The 16,199-nt window shown below is 42.9% G+C and overlaps 1 protein-coding gene across 1 annotated transcript in view; it reads right to left on the bottom strand.

Moving 5' to 3' along the window:
• The window catches only part of GYPC (glycophorin C (Gerbich blood group)), a 30,142-nt gene extending 14,196 nt beyond the window's left edge, over window positions 1-15,946 (bottom strand). Inside the window, exon 1 of the mRNA XM_009647153.2 lies at window positions 15,731-15,946. Within this exon, the coding sequence (XP_009645448.1) occupies window positions 15,731-15,764 (34 nt within the window). The 5' untranslated portion in view covers window positions 15,765-15,946. The remainder of the gene's footprint in view (window positions 1-15,730) is intronic.
• Window positions 15,947-16,199: the final 253 nt, after the last annotated feature.

Genomic DNA, 16,199 nt, shown 5'->3' with positions numbered 1-16,199 from the left:
GTTGACTTTCGTACAACTTGGAGAATGATAATAATTTCTGAGGCTTCTGCTTCTCTTTCAAATCTGGTTAAAACTGGTCAGTGGATCCAAAAGTTCTTGATGGGAAGTGACAGATGGATGAACAGATGATTAAGCAGACAGATAGACAGCAGGAACACATAAGACTCGTTTCATTAGGAAACTGGACTGAAAACATAAGTAGCAGTGGGTACTTGGATAATATTCATATCTTGGTCACCAATTTAAAAAATGTAATTTTTTTGCAACTATTTTTAAAGCTTGTAGACCATGTCCTTGGTGGTTTTAACAGCAAAGAAAAAACCAAAAGGACATTGCTGAGATTTTTTTCAGCTCTTTTTTTGGTCAGATTGCTGAATTTTTATAGTTTGGACTATATTTTAAAACTTTAAAGCCAGATTCAGCTTGGACAGCCCTGCAATTTCAATGGAGGATTAATGTGTGTCATTAAGCAAAGAAATATGGTCTAGTACTTTTCAATAGCAACAAATGCTTGCTATGGCACTTCTCTGATCAACATATTTTTGACTTACTGTAAAGCCTTTGGGCTGCTCTTTTCCGAACTGTATGAAATACACACGCAGGAAAGCTGAGAGTGAATTGTGATTTGAGCTGGCTGCCACATTCCAGCAGAAAAGGGCATTCTTGTTCCTAACCCTTTTCCTTTCAAGCTGATCCAGCAGAACACCAGCCCACCAAAAGGAAAGAGGTGGGGGGTATTTATTATTGGCAAACTGATCCAAGTCGCCATGTGGTCTGACTGTCAGTCGATCTGTTAACAGGAAGGGGTTTTGGGTGAAGTACATTATAAATCTGCACTCAGAAAAAAACAGGTCCCCCAAAAGAGAAGCATAAGGAGAAAAGCAGCTGCATAAAGCTGGAGATTTCCGTGCTAGATTGGTCTGAACCGAACGAAAACTCCAGATTTTCACAGCTGAATGTCTCCTTTGAAATACAGCAGCTCTAGAAGGCCATGGAAAAAGTTGGGCTCGGTATTCCCTGAGTAAGAATTTATTAGAATGTGTTAAGAAGCAAGGGCCCTCTCTCAGCTGTCAAAATAGGGACCCTAGGGCAGAGCTGTTACTCTGTACCTCCCTCCCTGCCTGGAGGGATGCTGCTCATCCATAGCTGAACCAGCAGCAATCACGCTCTGCAGCCGAGCAGCAGCAGCAGTCACTGCAGTCCCATTTACGCTTGTATCAAAGCAGGGCACTGTTCCAACACGCAAAGTGGAATACCAAGCGGTATACATACAAGGTGGGATTTGCAAAAGCTCTCTCTGTTAAACCGCTTCTGCTCCCTTTGAAGCTGGTGGCAGATCTCCCACGCATTCCAACCACTCAGCTGGGCCAATGGTGAAAGCTTTTAAAAACTGTATTTTATGAATATTAGAAACATGATAGAACCAAGGGTTTATCATCAGGGTCATCATATATAGCCTCTGTCCATCCTTTCTCTTTTCCAGCTTCCCAGTTTAATTCACCACTTGATGCTGCCTAACAGGCTGCAAAAATCTGCCTTCTCAAGCAGTCATGGGAAAGCCTGCAAATTTTTCAAAGCCCTTTCATAACATACCCAAACTATTTACCATTGCCTCCAGAGAAGTCTGCTTTGGAACAGTATCATAAGGTCAAGTTATCCCACTGAAACACCTATTAGTATAAAGAGAATGAAAAAAAAAAAGAAAAATGAACAAACCAACAGCGCTAGCACGCCCCTGGAAAATATGAAGTCATAAGTAGAGTTCAGCCAGAGCAGACTCCCATTAGACTTTGTTTAAGAGCCAAGTTCCACCCTGAGATATGTGTGAGCTGCAGTTTATTTCAGGAGGAGCTGCGCTGTACTTCATGTCGGGGCAAGGCTTGGACACAAGTATGTATCTGTTACAAGTCAGGGAGGAGTAAAGCCCACATCCCTTTTGTATTTTTTCATTCCATCTGCACAGATAGAATAGAAAACTGAATGTAGTAGATAAAACAGCCTACACTTTTACAGGGCCTGTCTGTCAAATTTTATTTTTTCATCCACAAGACCTGAATGTCTGCGTTTCTAAATTCATTAAGCTACTTTCATGAGACATGGTAGCCTCTCCCTGTGCCCCTGCCACCCCCATGAGAGTTAACCACACCTGCAGAAGCTCTAAGGCTTGTCTTTCTAGCTTCTTTGCTCTTGGGAGTCCCTTTAGGAGGCAGTCAGTGAGAAGTGTTCCCAAGGCCATGCGTACGCTTTATAAAGAAGCGACATACGTAGCAGTCTGGCTTTCCTGCCTTAAAGCCTTGCACTGAACATTTTTGTCTGACAAGTAGGAGCTCAGCTGAATGAGGAGGGAAGGAGTGGCAAAGACTTTCCCTATCCGTTTGCATTCCAAGATGGGGGCGAGGCATGACAGCACTCTGGGGCTGTGCTGAGTTGCATGGAAAGCTTCAGGCAACAGCCTTTATCATTGCTGGGGCTGGTTCCTGCTGCACAGCTGGCTGTTAGAGGGGACAAAAGGATAATGCCATGGTCACATGTATTTCTGCGTGGCTCCTGGAGGCACTGTGGTTACCTGGGGGAACAAGGCAGAGGGGTGCCTTGCTCCCTGACACAAGCTGTGCCTTCAGTAACGCTGAGCTCCCAAGGTTGAATTCCTTCAACTACAGGTTAAAAGGGCTCATTCACGAAGAGGGAAGAGGGGGAGGTAAGGCTCAGTCCTGCCAAGTGCTGAGGCTGGATGTGAACAGGAGGTTAAAGTATTTCATATGAGAAACTCTGGTAAATGCAAAAGCTTTTTACATCCCAAGACAACACTTTAAATGCTGAAATACTAACTCTGGCTCAAAGGTTTCCCATGCCTCAGACCTCAGATGGTTGCCTTCTGCTTTAACTCTCCATTAGGCATCTACTATTGGCTCTAGCGGGGAAGATGGACCATCAGCTCCATGCTCAGTACACGGGCAGAGCTGAAAAAGCTTTTAAGTCCTGGTTAGGCAAGAACACCCAGCACCATCAGGATCAAACCTATCTTGGCAATCACTTGTCATGGATGCTGTAGCAGCTGGGAACAGGTGGCAGTGTCCCTGGGAAAGTCTCTTTTTCTTAATTCTAGTGTGACCAAACTGCTGATGGGGGCCAAGGGAAACACAGGCAGCTCTGGTAATGCCACAACGTGGCTTCATTGTGCAGTGGCAGTGAAACAAAGGATGGATGGAAAAAATTGGTACCAAATCCCATAAGCTAGAAGATGGATTGGAAATATCCCAGGAAGGATGGGGAATGAGGAAGACAGGTATGTGTGCTTTGGGAGTCTGGAGAGACGATATGGCCCTCAGCTGACATGCCATGGCTTTGCACCTGTCAAGGGACTGATTTTACATTTCTTGCTACATCTCCCCTCACCCAGGATTATGTTCAGTGTGGGGGAGAAGTATCCTCTCAGGGATGTGGATGCTCACGCCCACAGAGAGCAAGCTGTTACTTTAACGTGCCAAACAGCGGCAAAGAAAATCAATTGCTAAGCTGGACACCCACATTTATCAGTAGCTCCCTGGCAGACTTCCCTTAGCCACCCACGAATCCTGGACCTCACTGTGTGCTGCAGGCTATAGGGCATGACCTGGAGTGGTTGATCCCTTAGGATTTGAGACCCTCTTCTCAGGTGTGAGCTGTGAAGGAAATCACTTAGGTGGAAAATGGCATGGGCTAGATGGGCCAGTTTCCAAGCCTATTTTCCTCATTCAATGAAGAAAATACATCCCTCTCCTCTGGAATGAATCACAGACACAATCTTTAATTACAGGACATGTGCTTCCCCCCTTCCCAATGACTGCTGCAATTTCATATCTGACAAAAATAGGCACCCAGACCTCCGAAGGGAGTATCTTGTACTTCCCCCTCTGGGAAATTGCAGCTGCCAGCCAGGGCTGGGCTGCACCACGTTTGAAAAAGAGGGAGATTTACTCAGTGGTTCAGTACTCAGGTCACTTAAAAACAGCACAGTGGAAGCAGCGATGTGGAAGTCATGCTCCCATTTGCTCTGCTGCTGGCCTCTGGAGAAAACAGGACACAGGATATGCTTCCTGCCCAGGGAAGGCTTGTAGCAGCCTGGGAGAGAAGGCATGACCTTCTCCTTAACGGAAATGCAAGTCATGGAGAGGAGTAGGAGGAAGAAGTCCAGGCTGCTTTTTATCTTAAAAACAGTGTCATGCAGTCATACCTCCTTTTGCTTCCCCATCCTGCCCCCACCCCACCTCCCCACACCCCCCCGGGGTTTTAATCTGATCCTTACATACTTAGCAATGACACATTTTAAACTGTTTCATCCATCTCTGGCAACCCGTTGTTGCTCTAGTCAGCCATGAACCTTTTGAGATAAGGCTGTTGAAATGAAAGGTTTCATTCATTGCAAGCAAAAGAAATCAGAGGAGGTACCCCAAGAGGAGAAGGGCTTGGCTCATGCTCTGTTTCCAGCTCACAAATGGTTTTGTTCCCAGGATGCAGAGATTAAGCATCTCACACACAACATGGGAAGAGGAAGAAGAGTCTTTGAGATTCACAGATTTTAATGGATTCCAGAAGGGGAAATCTTTTACTGAGGAGCAACAGCAAAGTTCAGAGAAATGCAGAAGCATTTATCTCCCCAGTCACATTCCTGCCTGTCAAAAACAGGAGGGGTGATTTCGTCCTCCTTGGTACAAGGATTCCCTTATGGATCATTAATTCACAGGGAGAATGAGCTCAGGAGCCACGGACACCTTTTCTTTGCCTTCAACAGTGGTTCCTACCAGAGCTCTAGTTACCACTGATAAATCACTTTGCCTTCATTAAAATCTGTGGCGATAGTAGATGAGGTTGCCGTGAGCTAAATCAAGGCATTTGAAGCAGAGTAATATTAAAAAGGGAAGGTCTGAAATCAGCAAATTCTGATCCAAAGTTCAGTGAAATCAATACCAGCAATCTTAAGTTCCAGGGTACAAGTATCTCAACACCACTGGCTTCAGCAATGCAATGATAACTTGCAGTGAGTAAGGCAGCTCCTGAGAAGCTCTGCAGAAACTTGAAGGAGACAGAAATTGTCAACTATTTGTTTACATGCCAGGACCTCCGGTGATGAAGCTGTGTGTTTTACAGCTAGAGCTGATCAGAAAACATGCACCAAAAGTTAGAAAGGGGGAAGATCTGATGGACACCTCTTGTTATTATGTTCTCATTTCTTTAGGGGTAAAAAAAAGAAAATTCGTCTCATTTTGTTTCACTTGGACTCTCTGAAACAACCTGAAAAATATTTCCACAATGCTTCAATTGCTAAGTGAGGAACATTAAAGACTGGTTATCTCTATTCACAATACGCAGGCATTTACAAAATGCCAGTAGTCTGCAGTGGATGGCATTTTATATTCTTTACCTTGGCAAAAAAATGTGCAGCAGAGGACTATACTTCTGGATTCAAAGCACTTCATGCCCAGATTTGCCAGTTTCCACGAAAGTCTGGTAAATCCACATCATTATTGCTGTAAATGACTTACAAGATCTGAACTGTGGCTGAAAGAGAAAATCCAAAGCTGTCTGGTGTCCTTGGGTTTTATGCTCTCCCGTGTCTATGAGTGTGCATGCAGCATCCCTTATTTTTACTGCTTGTCAGACATTGTGTCACAGAGTTAGGCTTTGACAAGTTGAAAAGTATGAAGTTTAGAACAATCATGTTTACATGTATTACTACCTGCTACTTCACTTCTTCCATGGTGCTTCAATGTTCAGGCATGTGGCTTTGAAACACACTACCGTTAATGCACTTAAAAACTCTGCTGGATTTCCAGCTTGCTTTGATCTCCACAGTCTAGAGACTATCTCAGAGAATACAAATGAATATGTTTAGGGAAAAAAACATTTCCAAGGAGAAAACCCTGAAGTCCTTCCAACTTGATATGCTTTGCCAGTTGATGTCATACATAAGGTTGTTTTTTTGCATTTTATTTTTATGCTTCAGGAGGCCTAGATCTCTGCTCAGGATGAGCAACTTGATGAGGTAACTCAGGAAGATGGATGTGGTCAGTGCCCCTTATCATGAGCGCTGAAGTGGCAAATAATTGTTTGGTGATTTTTGTTTAGAAGGGAGATGGAAGGAGAGATGATTTCTGTCCTGAGGAATTTACAGACTAAACAAAGCAAAAAGGATACATTTATGCAACAGAGAAGACTGTATTTTGTTAAGAAGGAATGGGAAGCATGTGAGAGGAAAGATAGTAAGAACTTGCTACTCATCATGAGTAGGAAGGGATGTTGACTGGAGAGCTGGAAAGAGAAAAAAGACTTAGCTAGCCCAGGCTATAAGCAAACCAGCTTCTTCCTGGGGCTGTACAACACCATCTTTTCCACGATGCATCACTGCCTTTGTTGTAATGGCTTGGGATGGAAGTAATCTCAAAGTCTACCCTGTACAGCAAATAAGTAGAAATGAGAGCTGGGCTTTTGGGTCAGGGTATGGGATGGTTAACTTGAGTAGAGGGAGCATAAACTGGGGAGGTAGGGTGAGGTGGGTGGGAAAGTAAGTATCATGGGAGAGATGTTTGGAGGGACCAGACTCATCCAGCTCTACAAAAAGTGAGACAGAAGGTGGTTTTGTCTTTTTTAAGGATAATTGAGGGTCTTGACACTAACCGTTGCTTGAGCAATAAATATGAAGGAGCAGACAACTCTCAGTGGGAGCTGGGAAATCACCAAAGGCAATCAACAAGGTTTTGCACAAGAAGGCTCTTCCCTGACATGGTGCTATTCTTCTTGGCCATGCTGATGTTAGCATTAACTTCACTCTGCTTCATGACTGAAGCAAGGATAGGAGGAGTAATGGGAAAAATGACAGGGTGTGCAGAGCGCTCTGAGTGGTTTTGTAAAAGAGAAAGAAAACCATTACTTCCCCTTTTCCCAAAGCAAAGGGGAAGCTGGAACGGAAGCATGGCTCTCAACGGCAGTTTTGTTTCCTCGTCTGCTCTGCTCAACAACTTATGCAGGGTTTTCTGTAGAGATGCAGCCAATCCAGTGTATATCTCCCTATTTCCACCAAGGGCTTAATTGCCATTAGTAACTGGTAAAATAGACATCTTTAAATCAAAAAAAATCCTGATGAGTTCAGTGAGAGGAAAACTGGATTTGTATGCAACAGACTCCGAAAATCAAACTGAAGTTAATTATGGAAGTTCAAGGGAGACAGACAATAATAAACTCTCCCAATCGTGGGATCCAGGATGTAAAAAGCATGTCCCAGGTTGTAAATAAAAATTCCTATGTGATGGCAGGAAAGATCTGGAGGGGGGAGGTGGTGTTTCATAGCAAGTTGTGAAATGAGAGAGCACAGAGAAACCAATGGAGAAGAGAAGAGAAGAGAAGAGGGAGGGAGATGGAAGAGTGGGTGACGCCTAAAGGAAACAAGGCCTCAGCCCAGAGGATGACAAGGGAATATTTATGTCTTCCTTGCCTGTGCTTTTCTTCCTTCCTACTGCCAGGGCTGTGGAAGGTCCTTGAAAGAAGGGAGAAAATGCTATTTAAGAACTGGGACCTATGTGTCTCTCTTACGTTGACAAATGAGCACTTACCTGTGGGCTGAGAAAAGGACAGGCAGGCAGAATTAGGAGTCGCAGAGGATACCTGAACTACATAACCTGGGAGGGCAGGTGTGAGAGACAGGTAATGATAGAGACGGGTCTGCTCTCTGAGAGCATCCTTGCCTCACAAATACATCAAGAATTTGATTTTCTACTCCCTGTATTGGACAGGACAGGGACTGTGCTCATGACACTTGAATGAACCATCACATCGTTAGAAGAACAACCTCTGCTAGCTCATGAGTGCTGGTTATTAAAGCTTCAGGAAATCAGAGACTCTACTGAAAATGTGATTTCATAATACATTGGTAAATTTCTAGCTCTAATAAATGCTAAAACCCCCTTGAAATTGGTATTCAGCAATATACACATACAGATCCCAGAAGAAAGAAATAAAATATATAAATCCAGAGTGTTATTTCAAAGATACCTCAGAATTTTTGAAAACATACACAGGTACCCTGAATTCTTGAATGACCACATTCCACAAGGGTCCACTAGAAATACTTTTTCTCTCTATTGATTAATATATGTAACTCTTTAATCACCTGTGGTTAAGTGATTTGCAGGCTATTTATTTTACCTAAGGATTATTTGGTTTAGCTAAAGTTGGTCATCAGGAGCTGCTTTTGTTGAAATATCCAATTAGCAGATGAGATGCATCTTGCTTTTGTCTTAGTAAGGATGCTTTTTCAAAGAAAACAAGCTTTTTTTTTCTTGTGTACAAAGAAAAAAATTGCCTGCACACAGGGACCAAGTCAACCTGCAGTAACAATTCTGTGAAAGCTAATACAGTGTAAATTCATTTTCCTGTAATTGTTTGAAGTGGGCACAGAATTACAGAATACAACTGAATTGATTCTTGAATAAGTATTCTGTTTCCAAATGAGGGTAGTTAGTCTTCAAAGAATAACTTTTATTTAAGCATGAATATGCTAAAATGATCAGTTTTTCTAGAAACCTTTCCTGAACATGCAACTACCAAATTCTCCCAACACAGATGAGCTACTCGAGGAACACAACTGTGACAAAATCTCCTGCGGGCTTGAGGTTTAAACTTGCACCATTCACTGCCTGAAGAATTGTGCAGGCTTAGCCTTTCCTAATCTGGGTTCTCCCCTTTTAAATAGCTTGATCCATATGGAACATCTACTTCCCCCTTCTTTCTGAAGTCATTATTATTGCTTTTCTCTGGATCTTTGCTTATGAGGACATGGGTCCTGTAATAGTCTCCAAGATGGATTCAAGCAAATACCGTGATGCCTAAATTCAAAACATGGAGTGATTCAGTGTCTGTACCATCACAAGCTGCTGGGCTCTGATTGCGTATACAGTCAGCAGAGAGACACCTGAATCTGGCGACTGCAAGGGATAGTTTGCATAAGGTGGCTGCGCTGATTTTTTATTATATCATATAAGAAACATATCTTGTAATATTTCCCAACTTCTTATATACAGCCCAAACCATCTTCTTGCTTGCTTTCCTGTTGCTGAGTTTATGCCTCTGTGAAGCCATCAAAAATCTAGTCTTTTTTTCTGCTACCTTTGAAGGTATCTCCCATATAAAAAGGGAAATGTGAGCTTGTGGGTATTGGTCTGTGAATAGAGATGTGGTCAGGGAAATAAAACTCTCCATACACAGAAGTCTGACTAGTGAAAAGCCATAGAAGTAGTGAAAAGGGTGGTGTGTATATATGTATGTCTGTGAGGTTGGTGAAACACTGGAACGGGCTGCCCAGAGAGGCAGTGGAGGCCCCATCCCTGGAAACATTCAAGACCAGGTTGGACGGGGCTCTGAGCAACCTGATCTCGTTAGCGGTGTCCCTGCTGACTGCAGGGGGGTTGGACTAGATGACCTCTAGGGGTCCCTTCCATCCCAAAACATTCTATGATTCTATGATATGCAGTATATCGTATGTACATAACTGTGTGTGTATATATGTACAAATATAAAGAATTCAGATCCAATGTCTAGCCTTGATGTTACTAAAATAGTCTCTGTTTGCAAATCTAAGCACTGACACGTATGTAAAGACTTGGTGTCTGGTTCTGCATTGTGTCACACATGCTCTTCATAATGTGGACTGCCTCGTAAAACTAGACATTTTAAACATGCAGTCCCCAGTAAAATAGGCATTCACGATAACATGGAGCTGTCTCAGGGTGTGTTCAAAAGCCCCCTGCAACTTACTGATAAAAAGCTTAACTCCATTTCAGGGCTTATCTGAAGAAAAAAGAGGTAGACCCTCATGAAATAACTGCTTTTTTTTTTTTTTTCTAAGATGAAAAAGAGAGTGAGAGGGAAGAAAAAAAATCACTTTAGAACTTCAATGCAGCAGAACAAGTTTAACCCGTTGAGATTTTAAGTGAAGTTTTCTGCTTCATCAGGAAGAACCCTGTGGTGAAACATATGTCAGAAGAGAAGACGATATGAGAAACTGGCCTCCTTTGCAGATGAGAAGATTAATTAAGAGGAAAATCACTTAGCCAGATGTCTCGGTGAAACTACACGTGCAAGGTACATCTGCAATAAGGGAGCATCATAGCACAGACAGTGTGTTCGATTTCCACGCTGACATTGGAGAGATAGGAATCTGGTGTGAATTAGATCATGCTGACTCTTGGAGAAACGGAGGAGCACAGACCTTATTTCAGCTACGAATTATGTGTTGCACGTCTGTTGTTATAATGTTGCCGTATCATTACTTGATGTAGTTGAGTTATGGGTTACAGATAAATTATCCGGAGAAGACAGACCTTTTCTTCATTTGTGTTCATAAATTGTTGGCAAACCAAACCTGATTTCTCCAAGTGCCACTTTTCTTCATTCGCTAAGTAGTTTTTCAGAATGCTTAGCAGCTGGTGAATTTTTCATCAGCTCATTACTGGGGTAACACTGTCAAATTCATTTGACTTAGGAACTTCAGTCTTTCAGAAATAAGTAAAACACAGTCTGCCTACTGTCCCAGGACTTGCCCAGCTAAGATGTTCATGTACCCTTGTCACTGCAGCATCTGGGTGTCCCCCAATTTTTCATGCATTTCCTATCACAACTTGGATTTGAGGCAAAAAAAAAAAGTGTAAACAACGATCCTACCAGTGCCAAATGCTGTGTTTAAAAGTTTTCTGATCTTTCTGTGGGAAGCAAATAGGCCAGTTGCTAAATGACTTCTGAGCTACCCTTTTTCTTAAGCATGTATTACAAAATTAGAGTGGGAAGCAAAGAGCTGTTGCCCCAGCGGATCTAGTGGAATCAATACTAATTCCTACCTCCTGGTTGCTATAAATGCCTTCCCATAGCCAAAAGCTGCCTCTCCAGCAGCGCCCCTGGCAAGCGGTCATTTCTCTCCTACCTGTAATCTGTCCTCTCTATGTAGCCTACCGTCCTTTTGAAGAAAGGGTGCCTGTACAGCACCTAGCACAATCAGACCCCTCTGCTGGCTTGAATTTCCCTATGCTATAGGAATACTAATCCCTCCCCAACAATAGAGACAGGCGCTCCACAGAGCAGACACACAAACAGACTTTCATTAGAGAATGCGGTCCCGAAAGCCTGTTTCACAAAAGGCTTTGCTGATCGGACTCAGTCATTTGAACAGTGATGGATACAGGGTATATTCTACAAGAGACTAGAAAGAAAGGTGCAACGGTATCAGCAATGAGATGCAGACACCGCACAATTCTGTAATACTAATGGGCTTAAGCACATAACCAGCCGTAACCTGAATCTTTAACATCTACTGTATAAATAATTGGCTTTTTTTTTTTTTTTTTTTGAAAAGCAGTGCCCAGAAATGCTGAGAACTGTGTATTTTAAAAAAAACAGACTCCTATTTGGGTGGACATCCCCCCATTCCCTCCAGCTTAGCAATTTGCCAACATTTCTGCTGTTAATTACTGAAATTTCAGGTGCATTCTGTGCCTTCCAGTTTGTGGACATTCACATCAACATCTCAGGCAGTGAGGGTGTCAGGGAGAGCCCTGGGGTATAAAGCCAAATTTTCCAATTCATATGCAGAATTGTGGGAGACAAATATACACACAGAGGCATTCAATTTACATAAGTGCTTGTGGGACACATTTTGAGATTTCTGTGCTAAAAATGAGAGGTTATTATAATCTATAGGTTTCCTTGCTTATAAATGCTCACAGGTTTACCAGTGTAGACCAAAATTTTCATAATCAATAGCCTCCATTTTTGTTTATTAGTTACTGTCACAGACAAGCGCTTCTGTTATTAAGGGCAATGAAATCAAATCTATTGCCGAGGCAGTGAATAACATGATTAAAAGTCTATGGCGATTGTTTGTGGCTTTGCACAGGCCCTGTGTGGAAGGTGAGTGGTATTGCTCCAGGAACATTTAAAGGACCAGTTTGCAGCCCCCAAACATATCTCATAATGAGTTAAAGATAGGGAAGGGCGGTTCTCAGAACCAGACTCGCCATTCACAGCTGTAAGTCACTTTACCTTTATCAGGGGCCGCCTTGGCCAACCTCTCAGCCTCTCTGGAGAGGACAGCCCCACACATACTGGTTTCTTTTTGCCAGAATTCCTCGCTGTCATTATGGCAGGTGGAAAAGCTGGGCACGATGGAGCCGAGACCTCCTGCTGGTGGGATGGGGCCTGCTCCCCCCTGAACAGGGCAGGGCTTGCACCTCAGCTACCGTTGAACTAGGGCTGGCAATGCAGACGGAAAGCATGCAGCTCACAAGGCTTGCTTTGCTTCACCCTGTTCCTGACCCTCTTCCTCTCTCTGCAGGTGAGGCATGGCCTGAGGTCCAGTCTTGCCTCCTGGTTTCCTTTTGGGCCAAATCTTGTCCGTACCACAGACCGCACTGCGTCCCTACCCACTCGGAAGGAAGACCTTATCTGCTGGTAGGTGATGAGGAAGAGAAGCCTCCACAAACTGCTCTCCTTAACCACTAATTCCTTAGACAGCTGGCATTTGGAGTATAACAGGCCCCAAATAAAACATTCCCAGCACGCTGAGTACAGATTCAATGCTGTAAGGCGCAGAGCACCTTCTCCAAGGGGATGAACACCTTTGATCCCCAAAGATGGCTTTGCACAGATCACTGCTTCCCCAGACTGAGCCTTTGACCCAATGACGTTTATTTGCGTGAGTCCTTCACCTCATCTGAGCTGTCCATTGCCTTGGAACTGGGTCACTGCAGTCTAAAAGGAAGAGAGCAAAAGCCGTAGTCTGAACAGAGTTTGCCAAACCTGTGGAATTCTGCAGATTTTGTAATAAATCAGGCAGCTACTCCCTGTACATCTGAGTGGAAGTGGGAGGAAGCAAATTTAAAACCGATGCATTTAAAAATCAGGAAGTTTATGTTCCTGCTATCAGGCTAGGTCTGTTTTATATCAGAAGAAGAGAAAGAAGAAAGAAACTGGAGATATATTCACAGCACAATATTGTATTGAATCCCAGTCAATGAAATTGAAGCCCAACTCCATTTTTGGCTTTGGTAGCAGCCTTCTTTACTTAGGTATTCCATTTTATTCCAGCCACACACAAATGTCCATTAACTATGAATGATGGAGTAAATATACACACGCTGCCTAACATCAGCAGGCTGCATTACTGGCTCGTCTGGCTCTCCAGCGAGTATACAGAGCCCACTCAGAGCGATGGGCTACCTGAGCTGGGCATGGGAAATGCCCGAGGTTAGATGGTGTGGCATCCCTCTATAGAAGCAGAATGCATTTGCAGGGTTCAGCGTTGCATATTTTAAATCTGAAACAGTAGTCTGCTCCCACCTGGATTGCCAGGATCATACTGTATTTATAGAATGAATAAAAATTCCTTATCAGCTGCGAGTGAATACAAGGAGATAAGCAAAGAACATGAGCAATTAGGTAACTTAACACTGTTCAGTTTACATCAGTAGGCAGCTGCTCTGTGGTCTCACCTGCAGGTACTCGGCAAAGAATTAATATGTTCAGTATAGTCAAAGGTTTTTGCTGATTCTTTATGCATTTTCACACCCATTTCAAAGATTTTCACTATTGTTATGAAGCAAATTTGTTTTCTCAATTACTCTGCCTCTCTGGCAAACATCTGCTGTCCATGCTGTGCACTGCCTATCAATACACTGATCTTTATATATCTTGTTTCTCACAAAAATTTCTGGAATTTTACTAACAAATAAGATCCTTTTTCCCAAGACCTACCCCTAAACCCCAAAGGATTATAAAACCAATGCACCAAACTTGTATTATACAGGAATATAGTACAATCAGACTTCCCTCTAATTTAATTTTGTTCTTAATCTGTAAATTTGATCCATGTAATTTTTTTTTAAAAAAAAAAAAAGTGAGACAGGCTGAAACAAAATACAGGAACGCCCTGTCTGAATCAGTAAGGGAAATTATGAGGGCAAATAAAGAATAGATAGTCACTATTTTTCAGTCAGAATACTTGTTCTAGATAGATTGCAAGCCATTTATTTTCACTGGCAGTCATATGATCTTAAAATGATTCAAACTGAGAATTCCTGCCTAGATTTTGGAAAAAACAAGAGAACCTGATGCATCAGCCTTTTTTCATTATGAACAGACAAAAGGCCCCACGGGGTACTAACTCCTCATCCAGATCCACCCCAGGGCCTTCTGTGGGGTCCTCTGATGACCTGGGTCTGTCTGAGAGGTGATTTCTAATGCATTCAGGACTGTACAGCTGGTCCTGGACTTGTCACCTGGCCAGGGCTGTTACTACAGAGACAAGATTGGGTCTGGACCCTTGTTGATTTTGCACAATGAGCAAAATGCACTTCAGTGAGTCACAGCCACCCTCCTGCACACCGCTGGAGAGCACCAATGGCAGTAATTTACTCAAGCTTTTCCAAATCCAAACTCTCAGAATCCTGACTTAGCTTGCGTGTTTCTTTCCTTACCAGTAATAGAAAACAAGCTGTAATATAAACAATAGAAAACAAGCTATCATATTCTAAACTGCTGAATAAAATAGAATACAATTTAATATAAAGCCAGCATCTAATGTTTCTTATTGGTTAGAATTTTCAGAAAGGACTAAAGGGTAGATAGAAATTGCTGGTCGGGATTCCAGAGATGCTGCTGGCAGTGTCATTTCTGCTGGCTCAGTCTACCTCATTCAGAGCTTGGGAAACATCATCAGTGTCAACATCCATACAGCCGAAATATTCTTACAGCAATCTCTGGATCAAACCCTGAATCGCAGACGGCTCCCAGCAATGCTGTCTGTACTTTCTGCCTTCATTACTGATACCACGGTATGATAAATAATTCTGCTATTGGCAGTTTGTTCATTAAAAGTAATATAAAACTACTGTCTTGAATTAAAGCAGGAAAGATTATACTAAAGCCATAAAAGAGGTATGGAGCTGCTATTGCAGCGCTGAATACTCAGTGTTTTCCCATTGACTTTTCTCAGTTTATCAAATCAGAATCCACCCCTTTTCCCTCCGCTTTCTTTTTAATACTCTCCTCAAATGAATGTTCCCATGCCGCAGCTAAGTCTCTGTGCTCCCTTGACTCTTTCCAAATTTACTGAAATATGCAGTTACGCCAGCAGAGGACTTGCCCTCCTGCACTCTCTCTTGCTGAGAAACTAATTTGCTTGTCCTTAAGCCCACGTTTCTAAATTTCCAGGAGCAGAAGTGCATTGTGGCTTTAAATATCGACTGCCAGTTTGTGGCTTGCGTCTCATGTTACACACAGCCAGCTTGGGACTCTAAACACAACTTGGGCAGCACCATTAATATCTTAGAAAAGCGTCAGTACACTTTCGAAATGCTCTATATTTTCATTCCTGAAGGCGGGGGGAGGGAAAAACATTCAAATGAAACTTTTCTAAGCCAGGGTTTAGGCGGAAATGTTACTAACTTTGCTCGGCTCGGTCCTGTTCAGGAGCCAGAGTTTGCAGAGCCCGTTTCAGTTCTTCACAGACAAACGCGCGCACACACAATCACAAAGAATAAAAAAGGAAAACAGTTTCATCACAACTTTTTTTCTTCAGGATTAGACTCGGGCATTCTTTTTTTTTTTTTTTTTTTTGGCATATGAAACACATTAGACAATCTTTTCCTTAAGCGACAGACTGATAAATCCACTCTTATTGTAAGGAGGAGGGGGGGATAAGGGTACTCACGTGGTTGAGATGTCGTATTGTTTTGGTAACTCATAATTTACGCCTTTGAAAATGCCTTATTTGTGTTGACAGTCTCTCTTCCCTGCTCAGAACCGACGGCGGGATTGAACAGAACAGCTGGAAGAGCCCAGGAAAATGCTCCTCTTGTTCAGGCTCTCCTTGCCTGGCTCCTGACCCCTTTACAACTGGAAAAGGAAACAGCACATGTGTCATTCTCTTTTGCCTGTGTAGCTCACATGAGCGGGGAGGGGCACCCATTTGCAGATAGCAGTAACTGTATTCAAGTTTTGCAAGTTGGATGTATTCCACCCCTTTGCTTTTACTAGCCAGCAACTGGTGGAAAGAAAACGCTCTTTTCATTCTTAGCCAAATCTAGACGCACCTATTAGATTCACTTCCCAAACCCCTATCCACTACTGTTGATATTATTTCTTTTAAGTGCAAAACTTGCTGCTGACTCCCTTCCCAA

This window comes from Egretta garzetta, unplaced genomic scaffold (genome assembly GCF_000687185.1).
Source record: "Egretta garzetta isolate BGI_Z169 unplaced genomic scaffold, ASM68718v1 scaffold759, whole genome shotgun sequence".
In the NCBI taxonomy this organism is placed as follows: domain Eukaryota; kingdom Metazoa; phylum Chordata; class Aves; order Pelecaniformes; family Ardeidae; genus Egretta; species Egretta garzetta.
Note: the sequence above shows the minus strand (reverse complement) of the source record. Positions and strands in the feature narration are given on the sequence as shown.